The following is a 16,405-nucleotide window of genomic DNA, read 5'->3' as shown; positions in this document are numbered from 1 at the left end:
TCCAACAGATCACTGTTACTCTAACTAATGATGGATCAGGACCAAACTTCACACACATACCCCGCATGACCCACTTTACAGCCTGGAGCCATTTCGGGGATGATGGACCAAGGATTATGGGATTTGCAGTACTTTCAAACATTTTGTCTCCGACACCTTGGATCAGGATCAACGTTAGCACACATAACCCGCATGACCAACTTTACTTCCTGGTGCAATTTGGGGGAAGGCATACCACGGATAATGGGACTTCCAGTATCTTCACTAAATTCCTCAGACCACTGCAACTGCTACAAATGCCTGATTAAGACCAAACTTGGAACACAGAGCACCCATGACCCACTCTATACCCTGGTGAAGTTTGGAGTACGATGGACCATGGATAATAGGAATTGCAATACATTCACTCACTTCCTGAGAACATTGCAACTCCCACCAATGCCTAAACAAGACCAAACTTAGCACATAGAGCCCCATGTCCTACTCTGCACCTGGGTGCTGTTTGGAGGGGGATGAACCATGGGACTTGCAATACCTTCACTGGCTTCCTGAGAGCACTGCAACTACCACCAATGACGAATCAGTACCAAACTTGGTACACAGAGGCCCCATTACAACTCTACATCCTGGTGTGGTTTGGAAGAGTTTGGACCATGGATGATGGGACTTGCAGTATCGTCACTCACTTCCAGAGACCACTGCAAATGCTACAATTGACAAAACTGAACCAAACTTGGCACACATATCCCAAATGACACACTTTGCACCCTGCAGCAGCTTGGTGGAGGATGGACAAAGGATTATGGGATTAGCAGTACTTTCACCCAAAACATCTCCCACTGCAAACCCCATTGGCCACAGATCTACAGCAATGGGCCCATTCATAATATCCAAAACAGCTCAATGTCCTCTACTAATAACCCGGGCACCGCCGGGTCCCCAAGCTAGTATATAATAACAGTCAGTGTTTGTATGCGGCGGTGCGGCAGCGTATCTGTGTATCTGTGTATGTGGTAGCTTTCTGACTGGCCGCCAGTATCACAGGCCACTGTGAGCGCCAGGAACGACGGACCTGTCTCAAACTTGACACGCTTAACCCCCATGACACACATTGTGTCCTGGTGCCGTTTGTGGGACAATAGACCATGGGTGATGGGATCTGTAGTACTTTCAATCGCTACGATTCCCACAAGCCACTCCGAAGCCCACCAGTGACGGAACTGGACCAAACTTGATACACAGAACCACCATGAACCCCTTTCCGTCCTGGGGTAGATTGGGGGAGGATGAACCAAGTGGCTTCACTCACATCTTGCTCTAGGAGTTGTAGTTCACCATTATACTGACAGCACTGAACCCAGCCGACTTCGGATCTGGACCAAACTTGGCACACTGCCTCATCATGCCCAACTATGCATACAGGCAGTGTTTTGGGGTGATTGTACTTTGGCTCTGGGAGTTGTAGTTCACCCTTATGGAGACAACCCTGAACACAGTCGACTTCGGATCTGGACCGAACTTGGAACACGGCCTCATCATGCCCAGCTGTGCATACAGGCAGGTTTTCGGGGTGATTGTCCTTAGGCTCCGGGAGTTGTAGTTCACCCTTATACAGACAGCAATGAACCCACCCAACTTCAGATCTGGACTAAACTTTGCACACAACCCCATCATGCCCAACTGTGCATACAGGCAGGGTCTCGGGGTGATTGACCTTTGCATCTGGGAGTTGTAGTTTACCCTTATACAGACAGCACTGAACCCAGCTGACTTTGGATCTGGACCAAACTTGGCACACAAGTTTCTCAAATTACCCGGGCACCACCAGGGCCCCAAGCTAGTAATTTATAAAAATGGGTTTAATTCAGACATTCCACCAAACCATGATTGGGGTTCATCAATGATTCTGCTAACCATAACTTTGAATACAGGACTATGATCATAATTACAGAGGATTTTTAATTTTTTCCCACTTCCTAAGTGGTCATCTTTAAATGTATAGCAATGACCACTAAGAAGATTCAGTTTAGACATTATGCTATTACTAATTTTAACCACCTTAATCTTATTGTATGGATTATTATTAGATTACAAGCTCCATCATCTCAAAGGAAGAAAAATAGTACTGAGTTTTGAACAATATTTACCCATATTACCCTTATTTACTTGAGCATAATGCACTATTTTTTAAATAATTTTTTTAACACAAAAAATACATACCGTAGACATACAAAACATTTACAATTCCCACCACCAACACGAGGATTGTTTTCTTTTTACATATTCGTTTCTTTATGAGACAATTTTATATCTTTATCTTTATCCATTTCTGTGATGTCTCATGGGCCTTGTAGTCCCGTTCCTAGTGCTATTGTGGCAGATGAGGAGGAAAATTTGGGATTTCCACCGGTTCAGCTTGAATCGGAGCCTCGCCACCTGGAGGATGTTTGTCCTCAGGAAGTTAACCAAACAAGCCTTGGGCAGAATTCTCCCCCGTTTTCCCGAAAGGACAATTATAATAGAGATAGAGGAGCCAGGGAGGCTAATCGCCGGAGCCTCAGAATCGCTGCCAGACAATTAGCTGATTAGGTCTGCTTCCCTTGGGAAATTCTAAGGAGTCATGCATCTGGACAGAGTTGGGTTTCATTTCTTGTTCTCCAGGGAAAGTGTTCTGTTGGCGGGAAAACAAGACCCTATATAGGGGTCTTGCCGCAAGGGGAACCTTGCGGAGTCAATTGTTCAGCTTGAGGAGAGAGATCGTGTGTGGACTTCGTACCCCAGTTCCTTGTTTACCGGATCGAGTTTCCAGCCTTGCCTTGTTTCATGGATCAAGTTTCCAGCCTTGCCTTGTTTCACGGACTTCTATGGACTCAGTTCAAGTTTCATGTTTGCCTCGTTTCAAGTTTGATCTAGCCAAGATTCAAGCCTATTTTCCAGCCTTGTTGTCAAGCTACCTTGGACTTTAAGGACCCTGTCATTCCCCACACCATTGCTTGGCAAGGTGTGTGTTTCGGTCAAGTGGATTATAACTTTGGACTTTAATATCTTATATTGGACAATATATTCCTGGACTATATTTGACCTCATCTGAAAGGTCTGCTTCTGAACTATATTCTTCACTTGTTTTTATTGACTTTATATATTTCTTTAATAAAGATATTAGATAGATTCTGGTCTCTGCGCATGGTTATTGGTGCTCTGCAGCCTGGGTCCTGACAATTTCAAACCTATATACTATATAACATTTATATCTTATTTCTTATGGCTTGATCTCCAGATTGATTCATGATATAGTTCTTTACCATTGTCCATCTTTCTTCCATTTCTCTTGTTCTATTTTCATTAGTTTTTACAACATTTAGTTTCACATTCATAATTTCAAATTCCATTTGCTCCACCATATATTGGTACCATTTATTTACTGTCCATTTTGATTTATCTTTCCACCCTAATACTATTACTGCTTGTGCACATTCAATTATTGCTTCTTTTATTTCCCTTTTATTTCCCATTTCCTCTCTTTTCCCTAATACCGCTATTTCCTTTGTTATGACCCACTCATTTCCTAGTATTTGATTTGACTCATTTTGTATAGTCTGCCAAAAATATTGTACATATTCACATTCCCACATCATGTGCATAAACCGCCCTTTCTGATGACATCCATGCCAGCACTGACTACTCCCCTTTTTATAGTAGTATGCTAATTGGCAGGGTGTACGATACCATTTGTGCAATATTTTCCTCCTCATTTCTCGTACTCTGGTATTCCTTTTCATCCCTATTGTCTCTACCACATTTCTCATCTCTTGTTCTGTGATTTGCAGGTCCGTTTCCCACATACTTTTTAGATCCCGTATTATACATCCATCAGCCTCTATGAGCATTGTATATATTTTGCTGGCCTGTGCCTTCTTTCCTTCCCCCTTTTCTCTTATTATCTTTTCAAAGGCGTTATCTTCTCTCTTAACCATATTAATATTTTCTTTTATTTTGCAATATGCACAGATTGCTCTTATCTGTAACCAATTTTCTTCTCCAAGCCATTGTTTAATTTTATTTTCTCTTACCGTTCCCTCTCTGTCATATAGTTGTTCTAGTCTCTCTATTCCTTTTCCCTTCAATGTTTGAATATTTCTATTTATATTTGATTCCTTATCCTTATTGATTATCCATACTGTTGACATTTTAGATTTTAAGCTACTTATTCTCCCTTGCCATTTCTTCCACACTTGCATTGTTCCTTTCATTGGTCCTATTAATTTATCTATATTTCTCTTATCCCATTTTCTAATGATTATTTCTTCACAATTAACTCCATTCATTTCCTTTTCAAATCTCACCCATTTTTTATTTGTCACTTGTAATTCTATCGCTCTTTCAATTTGGAAGGCATCACTATATAGCTCTAGGCATGGACAGCCCCATCCCCCTTTCATTTCTTTTGCAATTATCAATTTTTTCCTTACTCTTGGTCTTTTCCCTCCTTCAACCCAATAATTTAGTTTCCTATCCCATTCCTTTAATTTTGCCATGGGAGGAATTCCTGGGAGAGCCTGAGCATAATGCACTATTGAATGTAATGCGCACCTCAATTCTGAAGGTACACATGACAAAAATGGATTTGTCCTCGAATGTAATGCACCCAACAGCGTAGGCATAGCACATCATGGAGGCAGGCAGCATGAATGAGACCATTAGGGAAGCCATGCCCCTTCCTGAGGTAAAGTAAAAAAAGGTAAAGTTTCCCCTGACGTTAAGTCCAGCCGTGACCGACTCTGGGGGTTGGTGCTCATCTCCATTTCTAAGCCGAAGAGCCGGCGTTGTCCATAGACATCTCCAGGTCATGTGGCCGGCATGACTGCATGGAGCGCCATTCCTGCCGGTGCGGTACCTATTGATCTACTCACATTTGCATGTTTTCGAACTGCTAGGTTGGCAGGAGCTGGGGCTAACAGCGGGTGCAGATTCCGCTCCCGGGATTTGAACCTGGGACCTTTTTTGGTCCGCAAGTTCAGCAGCTCAGCACTTTAACACACTGTGCCACCAGGGGTCCCTTCCTGAGGTAAAGGCTGTGCATAAATTAGCCAAAAAAGGTGAACATTAGACTCGAGTAAATATGGTATATGGTTTTGGCAATATGATGACTCCATTCTGTGGAATGCTGGTATATGCAACTTGATGGGGTGCTTGGAATGCTCTGAAATATCACCATTATGTTACCTGGAACTGTCTCAGAAAATGTCAAATTCCTCATTAAAGTACAGGTTCCAAGATTCTACAGGATTGAATCATGGTAATTAAATGAAACCAATCTCCTGTAAATGTGTCTTATATACACCTAGTTTTCAGAATGAAACTTGTATTCTCTCTATATAAAACAGTAATTTGATTTGATTTTGTTAAGGATTACAAATATACAAATATCCTGGGGTTTTAAAAATGAAAACCAAGCCTAAACCTGAACATAATGTTTAATTATTGCCACACTTTTCTATATTAACAGGTTTTGTGAGCAAGGATTAAACAGATGGCATCAATGTAATTATCTTAACATTTATTTGGATTGCAACAAGAATGGCTACTTCTGTATACTCAGGCCAATGGTGTAACCAAGCCTGTTTATTGCGTCTTCAATAAATATTTCTTCAAACTGACAGGTCTAATCCAAGTAAATCACAGTAAGGCTATTTACCCAGAAGAAAAATGGTGGCAGAAAGGGACAAAGTGTTAACACATATGACATTTAACAAATAACACTGACACAAACAACCACATCTCTATGGGATGTGTGCATTCCTCAGGTCAGTTTCTGATGGATTCATAGAACCACCATAATTCATCAATCAGTGACCCAGACGACAGGCAGCCACAACCTTCAACAAAGTGATATGTGAGGATCAAACAATATGACAGCAGTGCCACTTAAAACATTGCACCTGTCAGGGTTTTTTTTTGACAAAATAAAACTAATATGTATATGTTGTAATTATACCAATATTAAGCATGAATGAGGAAAAAAGTCCTAGTCAATGAACATATACCAGAGGCTTAAGGTACAAAGTGATTTTATATATCTGGGGTCATGTAAACATTTCTCAGTCCAAAGGGGATCCTGTGTGGAAAGGTTTAAGAAACTCTGCTCTAGATGCTGCTGGACTGCAATTTCTGTTATTCCCCACTAACTGCTTTGTTTGCAAAGGTTGATGAGTGTGGTAGTCCACATCTGCAGACCACACCTTGGTGACACCTCCACACAACTTAAGAAAGGAGCCAGGAAACACAAGTTTTTCTATGTATTCAAATCCAGGCTCTGATTTGTTACGCCTTTAATAAGGTAAGAAAAGGAAATCACTTTCAAACCCTATGTTTAAGTTCTGGTTTGTTAGGGAAATAAGAAACTACAAATTATTGTTTTCTGCTGTTTAGCCACTCCAGCTGAAAGAAGGAAAGTGGTGACATCTCAGCTAATGGGAATGGCATATGGCTGTGAACCACATGATAGAACTGTCAGCAATTCTGTTCTACTGTTACATAGGGACACAGTACCTGATAATTTTCTTTTTCTGTTCAGCCAACTCTACTGTTGCTCCCCTTCTTCCTCTCTCCTATTCACAGATCAATTGCACCTCCCCTTAACCTCTTCCTACATTTTTGAATTAACTATAAATGGTCAAGGAGCTGTGTGATTCCGCCCCTGAAATCTTTTTTCTCTGAGGCTCCCTTGTTTTCTTGTCCAACCTCAGGAACTAACTGGTGTGTTTGCTGTCACCACATCTTGCCCAAGAAGCAACGGTTGTCATTAGCAAATGCTAGAACAGTGGTTCTCAACCTGTGGGTCCCAAGGTGTTTTGGCCTACAACTCCCAAGAAATCCCAGTCAGTTTACCAGCTGTTAGGATTTCTGGGAGTTGAAGGCCAAAACATATGAGGACCCACAGGTTGAGAAGCACTGTGCTAGAGCTAGGGCTTCATTAATTCCCATTCTTTGGAACTCCTCGGCTACCATTTTTCTTATCTGTGGTAATGATTCTCAAAAGAACAAAGGAAGATAGGATGCAAACTTTTCCCCTCAACTTGAAATTAACATTGGTTTTTGGCCTTGGTGTGACTCTGGAACAAAAGAAAGTCAATAATTGCTTTAATCTTGTCTAGTGGTGTTTGTTTGATTGAAAGGAGATCAAAGTGAATTGGTTAAGAACGTCATTTTCCCTCCATTACTGCTTTTTGCCATAGTAAAAGCTAGCATAGAAAAGAGATGGAAAGGATGCCATTATTGTTGTTTTAAAAAGACTCTAAATGAACCTGTAATGCACTGTCTCCTGTAACATTAGAAGCTATGAACTAACCTGTTGTACATCCTGCTGAAAGACACAGAGCTGAAGTCGTTGATGTAGGCGAACCTTTCGATGCTGCCAGATGTTCTCCAGTTGCCTCTGGTGATGAAGCACTTCATGAATAACATCTAGGACATGATGCACTGCCTTAGAGTAGTTAGCTGAAGCTGTTAGAGAGTCTGAGCTTCCAGGAGTCAAAGGCCGTTGCAGTTTATCAAGTAATGACTTTCCATCTTGGCTGACCTGTTTAGAAAATTATGGAAAAAAAACTTGCTGGTTACAAAATGCAAATATCTACTATGAAAACTGTGCTTTTCCATCTCAGACTACGAATGAGTATACCATTACTCCACATACTGGAAAGAATGTTAGTACTTATTCTGGCTAAAATTCAAAGAGCATTGTTTGTTGAAGGATGGGCTGCAAACTACTGCTTTCAATCACAAACAACCACATCAAATACTATGGATTTGAGCCTAGAGATACGTTAAGCTACAGGGCCTTGGGCATGGCCAGGAGAGAAGGCACAGGACTGTAGAGGTGATACAACACCTGAAAAATCTCAGTCTCATGTGTGGCACACAGTATAGTCTCTTAAATCAGGGTCTATATAAACGGGCATCTTCAAATATCCCAGACTGGTAAATTACTACAAGCGTCTTCTACTGCTATTCTTTTTAAATAAAATTTTAGAAGACTGTCATCAAGGCCCAAGCAATATGATTATCAACCTACAATATTAAACTTGTAAGCTATTTCATGCATACCTTTTAATAAATTATGAAACTCAGAGTACATGTTTAAACATTTGATATATGAATTTTGTTGTGCTATCACAGATGAATATAGTAGAATACACTCAGTCCCCCATATCCACAGACTCTGTTCCATGGCTTGAAAATGTTTTTTTTTTAATCATTTTGATTTTGCCATTTTAAAAAAGGAACACAATTTTATCACATATGGTACTGGTATCCATGGAGGCCCTGGAACCAAACCTCAATAGATAACAAGGACCCAATGAGGTTTAAGTTATAATTACACTAATTACATAGGCTAATGGACTGGATGAGGGCTAGTAAGTTGAAGAACAATCCAGACAAAACATAGGTACTCCTGGCCAGTTGGAAGGCGGATCAGGATGTGAGGTTACAGCCTGTCCTGGACGGGGTACACTACCCCTGAAGACTCAGGTTTGCAGCTTGGGGGTGACCCTGGAACCTCAGGTGTCGACAGTGGCTAGGAGTGCCTTCGAACAACTAAAACCCATGCACAAGTGGCGCTCATACCTTGAGATGTTAGATTTATCCATGGCAGTCCATGCCTTTGTTACTTCCCGTCTGGACTACAACACTCTCTACATGGGGCTGCCTTTGAAGATAGTTCAGAAGCTGCAAATAGTTCAGAGCTCAGTGGCCAAGTTACTAACTGGAGCGCCGTATCGTGAGAGGACGACTCCCTTATTGTGGCAGCTTCACTGGCTGCCAATATGTTTCTGGGCTAAATATAAGATGCTGGTTATCTATATATATAAATGAGTAATGGTATCCTCCCCTCCCACTAAACAACAAAACTACAAGCCCCAGAACCTAGAAATTTGGCAGCACAATCCACCATCCTTGCCCCTAAGTTCCGACAACAAACAAAAAAAAAGAAAAGAAAAGAAAAGAAAAATGAAGTCCTAATTAGAGGGAGAGGAATAATTGTTTTTAGCCAATTGCTGCCAGTTAGAAGGCTAAGCTCCACCCACTTGGTGTCCTAGCAACCTACTCAGCCCAGGAGACAGGCACAGTTGGGCCTCACTTAGGCCTCTTCTAGAGATTATCTAATTTGCACTGGATTATATGGCAGTGTAGACTCAAGGCCCTTCCACATAGCTATATAACCCATTTATAATCTTATATTATCTGCTTTGAACTGGATTATCTTGAGTCCACACTGCCATATAATCCACTTCAGTATGCATTTTATTCAGCTGTGTAAAAGAAGCCTCATATAATCCAGTTCTAAGCAGATAATATAAGATTATAAATATACAGTAGAGTCTCACTTATCCAACATAAACACCCCGGCAGAACATTGGATAACTGAATATGTTGGATAATAAGAAGGGATTCAGGAAAAGCCTATTAAACATCACATTCCCTCACGACCCTATCTGCTGCCAAACGGCCATCCATGTCTATGCCAGGCATCCTCAGAGATTATGAGATCTGTTTGAAAACAGACAAGTGGGATGTTTGTTTCTATCTCTCCAATGATATCCAGGATGGGACAACTCTTATCTGTCTGAGGTGACTGTGAATGTTCACTTGGTCACCTTGATTGCCATTGAATGCCCTTGCACCTTCAAAGCCTGCCTACCTCCTGCTTCGGAGGGGGATTCTTTTGTTGGGAAATGTTAGCTTGCCCTCAGTACATCATGTCTGGAATTCTCTGATTGCTCAGTGCTGTTCTTTAGTTAATTGTCCTGATTTCACAGATTTTTTTAAATACTGGGAGCCACATTTTGTTCATTCCAGGCAGGCAGGAACCATCCAGGCTTTGAAGCTACAAGGCTATTCAGTGCCAATTCCAACAGTCACACTTGGCTAAACCAGACAATCCTTCTTTCTTCCACCCTGGTCATTCCACAGATATATAAACCCCACTTCCTTTCGTTACAACACATTTCACAACCTCTGAGGATGCCTGCCATACACGCAGGCGAAACATCAGGAGAGAATACATTTGGAACATGACCAGGCAGACCACAGAACTCAGAACAACCAATACAAAGAGGAAATAATAATAATAAAACAAATACAAAAAAACAAAAAAAAACAAAAAAAAATAATACAATTAAAAAATAAAAATAAAATAATATTAGCAAATAATAAAATATAATACAGTAGAGTCTCACTTATCCAACATAAATGGGCCAGCAGAATGTTGGATAAGCGAATATGTTGGATAATAAGGAGGCATTAAGGAAACACCTATTAAACATCAAATTAGGTTATTTTACAAATTAAGCACCAAAACATCATGTTATACAACAAATTTGACAGAAAAAGTAGTTCAATATGCAATAATGCTATGTAGTAATTACTGTATTTACGAATTTAGCACCAAAATATCATGATGTATTAAAAACATTCACTACAAAAATGCGTTGGATAATCCAGAACATTGGATAAATGAGTGTTGGATAAGTGAGACTCTACTGTACATACAAATAATAAAATAAAATAATAAAAACACAAATAATAATAAAATAAAAAATAACATAAATACAAATAATACAATAAAAATAATAAAAAACACTAAAAATTATTAAAAACACTAAAAAATGAATACAATAAAACACTATAATAACAGAAAATAACTAAAAATAATACAAGAAAATAATAAAATATAATAAATAAAAAGATAAGTTACTATAAAATTAATTTAAAAATACAAATAACATCAAATAAAAATTCCACAACAATTTTTAACCAATACCACCACCACTTTGCCACAGCAACGCGTGGCTGGGCACAGCTAGTCACCTATAAAGCCCTAAATGATTCAAGCCCAGACTATTTGCAGAGCCGCATCTCCGTATACAAACTGGCTTGGGCGATGCAATCTGCGGAGGAGGCGCTGCTCTCAGTCCCACGCCCCCCTCTCAAGAACGGTTGGTGGGAATGAGAGAGGGGGCTTTTTCCATCGCTCCTTGCCTCTGGAACTCTCTTCCCAAAAGAACTAAAATGGCTCCCTATCTCCTAGCCTTCAAAAAGCTGCTAAAAACCCATCCATGCATACTGGCATATGGAGAGGAAGAAAACTAACACGCCTTGACCTACCTCTTCAACTAGATATGCTAAATCTTGTCTAGTTGCTGGAATTGATTTTAACCTGTTGGTAGCAGTAAATTATCTCTTCTTACTTTAAGGTTTTATTTATTAGTTCCTAACCCCGGTGGCGAAGTATGTTAAAGCAATGAGCTGCTGAACTTTGGGACCGAAAGGATGCAGGTTCAAATCCCGGGAGCGGAGTGAGCACCCGCTGTTAGCTCCAGCTTCTGCCAACCTAGCAGTTCGAAAACATGTCAATGTGGGTAGATCAATAGGTACCGCTCCGGCAGGAAGGTAACGGCGCTCCATGCAGTTACTTAAGTTTTATTTTTGCTATTTTGGTCTGTTATTAAGTTTTAAAGTTAGGTTGCTTATATATTGTTTGAAGTGATCTGCTTTGATGTAATTTGTTTGTATGTTTCTCCTTGCTGGCATTGAATATTTGTCGTATATGCAGGAAACCGCCCTGAGTCCCTGCATGGAGAGAGGGAGGAATACAAATAAATTATTATTATTATTATTATTGTATGACACAGCAAACAAGATAGATATGCTGGATTTCATTTCACAGAATCACAAGTCGAACACTTCCCAAGTGTCTAGGACTGTGTGATGTATTTTCGGATGATGCGTGCATATCCCAGTAGGGTGGCCTTTTGCAGTTGGCAGATCGTAATTTTGTCAATGTCTATTGTTTCCAAATGCCGGCTGAGATCTTTTGGCACGGCACCCAATGTGCCGATCACCACCAGGACCACCTGCACTGGTTTCTTCCAGAGTCTTTTAAGTTCAATCTTGAGGTCCTGATAGCGGCTGAGTTTTTCCTGTTGTTTTTCATCAATGCGACTGTCACCTGGGATGGCAACATCAATGATCCAAACCTTTTTTCTTTTCCACAACTGTGATGTCTGGTGTGTTGTGTTCCAGAACTTTGTCAGTCTGGATTCGGAAGTCCCACAGTATCTTTGCGTGCTCATTCTACAATACTTTTGCAGGTTTGTGATCCCACCAGTTCTTTACTGCTGGGAGGTGGTACTTGAGGCATAAGTTCCAATGAATCATTTGGGCCACATAATTGTGCCTCTGTTTGAAGTCTGTCTCTGCGATTTTCTTACAGCAGCTGAGGATATGATCAATGGTTTCGTCAGTTTCCTTGAAAAGTCTGCATTTTGGGTCATCAGCTGATTTTTTGATCTTGGCCTTAATTGCATTTGTTCTGATGGCTTGCTCCTGGGCTGCAAAGATCAGGCCTTCTGTCTCCTTCTTCAGTGTTCCATTCGTGAGCCATAGTCATGTCTTCTCCTTATCAGCTTTTCCTTCAATTTTGTCAAGGAACTTTCCATGCAATGTTTTGTTGTGCCAGTTGTCAGCTCTAGTTTGTAGTGCGGTTTTTTTTACTGGTTTTTTGTCTACTGTGCTTTGAGGAGTTTCTGATTTTTGACTTCAATCAAAGCAGGTTCTTCGCTTTGCTTTACATATTTTGCCAGGGCATGTTCTTCTTTTTTGACTGCTTGTTTTACTTATAAGAGTCCTCTGTCACTTGATCTGCTAGGCAGATATAGCCGGTCAACATCACTGCAAGGGTGCAGTGAATGATGAATGGTTATGAGTTTTCTTGTTTTTCTGTCCAAATTGTCCAGTTCCGCCTGTGTCCAATTTATAAGGCCAGAAGTATATCTTATGACAGGTATGGCCCAGGTGTTTATGGCCTTGATGGTGTTGCCTCCATTGAGTTGCTTTTGAGAATTTTTCTGACCCTTTGTGTGTATTCTTTACTGACCACAGTTTTCACATGTTCATGCTTGATGTTGTCCAGCTGTAATATGCCCAGATATTTATAGGCCTCTGGCTGGTGACACTTTACTGTTTGGCTATTAGGCATATTTATGCCCTCACTTTCAATGATTTTTCCCTTCTTCAATGCCACTGTTGAACATTTGTCCAAACCAAACTCCATGCTGATATCAGTGCTAAAAATTCAGACAGTGTTAGTCAGAGACTGGATTTCAGTTTGCGCTTTCCCATATAGCTTCAGGTTATCCATGTACATCAGATGCGAAATTTTATAAGATTTTTTAGATGTTTTATAGCTGAGGTTTGTTTTTTGTAAGATTGTTGACAGAGGGATCATCGCAATAACAAAAAGCAGAGGGGACAATGAGTCTCCCTGGAAAATTCCTCTCCTGATGTTGACAAGTCCATAGCTTTCATTTCCAACAAACAGTTCAGTTTTCCAGTGCGCCGTTATGTTTTCAATAAAGGTGCCAACATTTTTACAAATCCCGATGGCGTCCAGGCACTTGATGATCCAGCTGTGTGGGAGTGAGTCAAAGGCCTTTTTGTAGTCAATCCATGTCATGTGAAGATTAACTTTTCGGCTTTTACAGTTCTCCAGAATCATTTTGTCAATTAATAGCTGGTCTTTTGTGCCCCTGCTTTTCCGTTTGTTGCCTTTCTGTTCATCTGGCAAGATGGTTTTTTCTTCAAGATAGTCTTGAATTCTCTCAGCTATGATGCCAGTCAGTAGTTTAAACAGTTAAGACACGTTATTGGCCTATAGTTTCCTGGTGCTGCTCTTTTTGCTGGATCCTTTTGTATGAGGTATGTGCTTCCAGTTGTTAGCCATTAACTGATACTTCCTTTCTACAGCATCTCATTGAATTGTTGGGCTATTTTTCCATGTAAACTAATCAGATGTTTGAGCCAAAATCCGTGAAGTTGATCACTACTAGGCGATGTCCAGTTCTTGACTTTTTGCACTTGTTTGCTGATCATTTCAGTTGTTATTTCCATCTGTTCCATTTTGTTCTGTGAGAATCTTCCTTCAAACTCCTTTATCCACCCAGCGTTTTTGTTGTAGTTCTTATTATTTTCCCAAAGCTCTTTCCAGAACTTTGTTGTTGCAGTTTTCTCTGGCTTTATGGTTACTGTGTCTGTGAAACAGTTGGTTTTGTCTATACTGGATGATTCTGGCTTCATATCTTTCAATTTTTCTGGCTGTCGCTGTAATTTGTTCTTTCACGATCTCCAAAGCTTCTTCAATTTTTCTGGTGTTTAGCCAGTACTGCTCACTTCAAAGGATCAGTCTGAACGCAGATCAGAGATGGCTGCTCTCAAATCCAATCTTTATTGAAGAACACATGACTGCTCTCAAATCCAATCTTTATTGAAGAACACATGACTTTGGAAAAGTCAGGAATGACCCAATGTTTACATACAACTATTTTTATAACTTTTGATGCTACGTAACACCACACGTAAATATCATCATCAAGTCCCACCCCCAATATCACATTACTACCATTTTCACACACTAGACCAATTATAATTGTTTATACTTTCGGCCCCAAGTTCCCAGGCATATTCTATCTTCTTCTGCCAGGTGCTCCTGGGATTGTTTATGTTATGACTCCCAGTTACAGGGCTGAATTACCAAAGCCCTGTAACTGGGTCCCATGACATGGTGCCCTCCTTTTCTTCGTCCTCCTCTTCGGTTCTTCTTTCATCACAAGCCTGAAACAAAACAATAATTCTATGTGTCCATTTTGTCCAAAGTACCCATATATTTTTTCAGTAAGCTACGATGGAATACAGGGTGTATTTTCCCTAAACTTTTTGGCAATGCCAACTGGAAAGTCACCTCGTTGATAACACCCTGTATTCTAAATGGTCCAATATATTTAGGGCCCAATTTTTTCGAAGGTAGCCCCAGTTTGATGTTTTGGGTACTTAGCCACACTAAATCTCCTTTCTCCAATTTATCACCTTCCACCCTCTTTCTGTCTGCGAATACTTTATACTTTTTATGTGCTTCTTTTAAGGATGCAGTCACTTGACTCCAGCATTCCATCATTTGCGCTTTCCATTTCCCTGCCTCTGTTCCCTCATTCTCTGTCCATCTCGGCAGCTGGGGCAGAGGCTGTATTTCATACCCGTAAACTACTTCAAAGGGGGTTTTATTTGTTGCTGAATGTATAGCCGAATTAAAAGCTAGTTCTGCAAAAGCCAACCACCGAGACCAGTCATTTTGTCTCATGTTAGAGTACATTCGAAGGAACTGCCCAAGTGTCTGCTGAGTACGTTCTACCGCCCCATTTGTCATGGGGTGAAAAGCAGAACTTAAACTCCTTTCTGCTCCTAGCATTTCCAGGAATTTTTCCCAAAATTTTGCTGTGAATTGTACTCCTCTGTCACTGACCACTCTACTGGGACATCCATGCAGTTTGTAAATGTGGTTTATGTACAATTCAGCTAGTTTCTCGGCTGATGGTAGTTTCGTCAGTGCTATAAAGTGGGCCTGTTTAGAAAACAGGTCCAATACTGTCCAAATATAACGATGTCCTTTGCTAACCGGTAGTTCCCCCACAAAGTCCATAGCTACACATTCCCAAGGTCTGGTAGGTTCTGCTACTGTTTGTAATAATCCCATTGGCTTCCCTCCTCTCGATTTATTTCTGGCACAATCATCACATTGAACAACATAATTTTTTATGTCCTTCCTCATCCCTGGCCACCAGCAATGTTTTGCTATTGCTTTTGTTGTTTTTGTAATTCCTGTATGACCAGCGCTCTGGTTGTTGTGAAAACGATGCAAAATCTTGATCCTTAATGTTGCTGGGATATACAGTTTCTTGTTCACAAACCAAAATCCCCCCTTCTGCTCCCCCTGTTCTGCATTGGATGCGATCCACTGGTCTCCTTCATAAGACTGTTTCAGCTCGTTTCCCCAATTATCTTTTCCGTCGAGTTCAACCATAGCAGTGTTCTCCTTTTGGGTTTGTGCTCTTGTTCTGACAGCTAAACCCCATTGTTTGTCAGAGAATATTGTTCCCTCTTTTGCTGTGGGTATTCCTTCGTGTTGAGGCATGCGTGAAAGAGCATCTGCCAAGACATTCTGCTTCCCCTGAAAAAACTTTAATTGGAAATCGAACCTGCTGAAGTATTGTGCCCATCTAATCTGTTTGGGGGACAATTTTCGAGGGGACTTTAAATACTGGAGGTTCTTATGGTCAGACCAAATTTCAAATGGGATTCCGCTTCCTTCGAGAAAGTGTCGCCAGCATTCTAAGGCTTTTAATATGGCTAGTGCCTCTTTTTCCCATATCGGCCAACATTTTTCAGTTTCGCTGAACTTCCGGGACAAATATCCACAGGGTTTTAAGTTCCCATTTTGATCCTTTTGCAATAGTACTGCCCCATACGCACAGTCTGAGGCATCGCAATGGATTATGAAAGGGCTCCTGATATC

General features: G+C 40.7%; 1 protein-coding gene across 7 annotated transcripts in view; it reads right to left on the bottom strand.

Annotated features, from left to right (window-relative positions):
• trio (trio Rho guanine nucleotide exchange factor) overlaps window positions 1–16,405 on the bottom strand; it is a 446,368-nt gene that overhangs the window by 233,615 nt on the left and 196,348 nt on the right. For all 7 annotated transcript variants that reach the window (XM_062979400.1, XM_062979401.1, XM_062979398.1 and 4 more), the window contains one exon: window positions 7,349–7,579. In XM_062979400.1, the coding sequence (XP_062835470.1) occupies window positions 7,349–7,579 (231 nt within the window). The remainder of the gene's footprint in view (window positions 1–7,348; window positions 7,580–16,405) is intronic.

This window comes from Anolis carolinensis, chromosome 4, assembly GCF_035594765.1.
Source record: "Anolis carolinensis isolate JA03-04 chromosome 4, rAnoCar3.1.pri, whole genome shotgun sequence".
NCBI lineage: Eukaryota > Metazoa > Chordata > Lepidosauria > Squamata > Dactyloidae > Anolis > Anolis carolinensis.
Note: the sequence above shows the minus strand (reverse complement) of the source record. Positions and strands in the feature narration are given on the sequence as shown.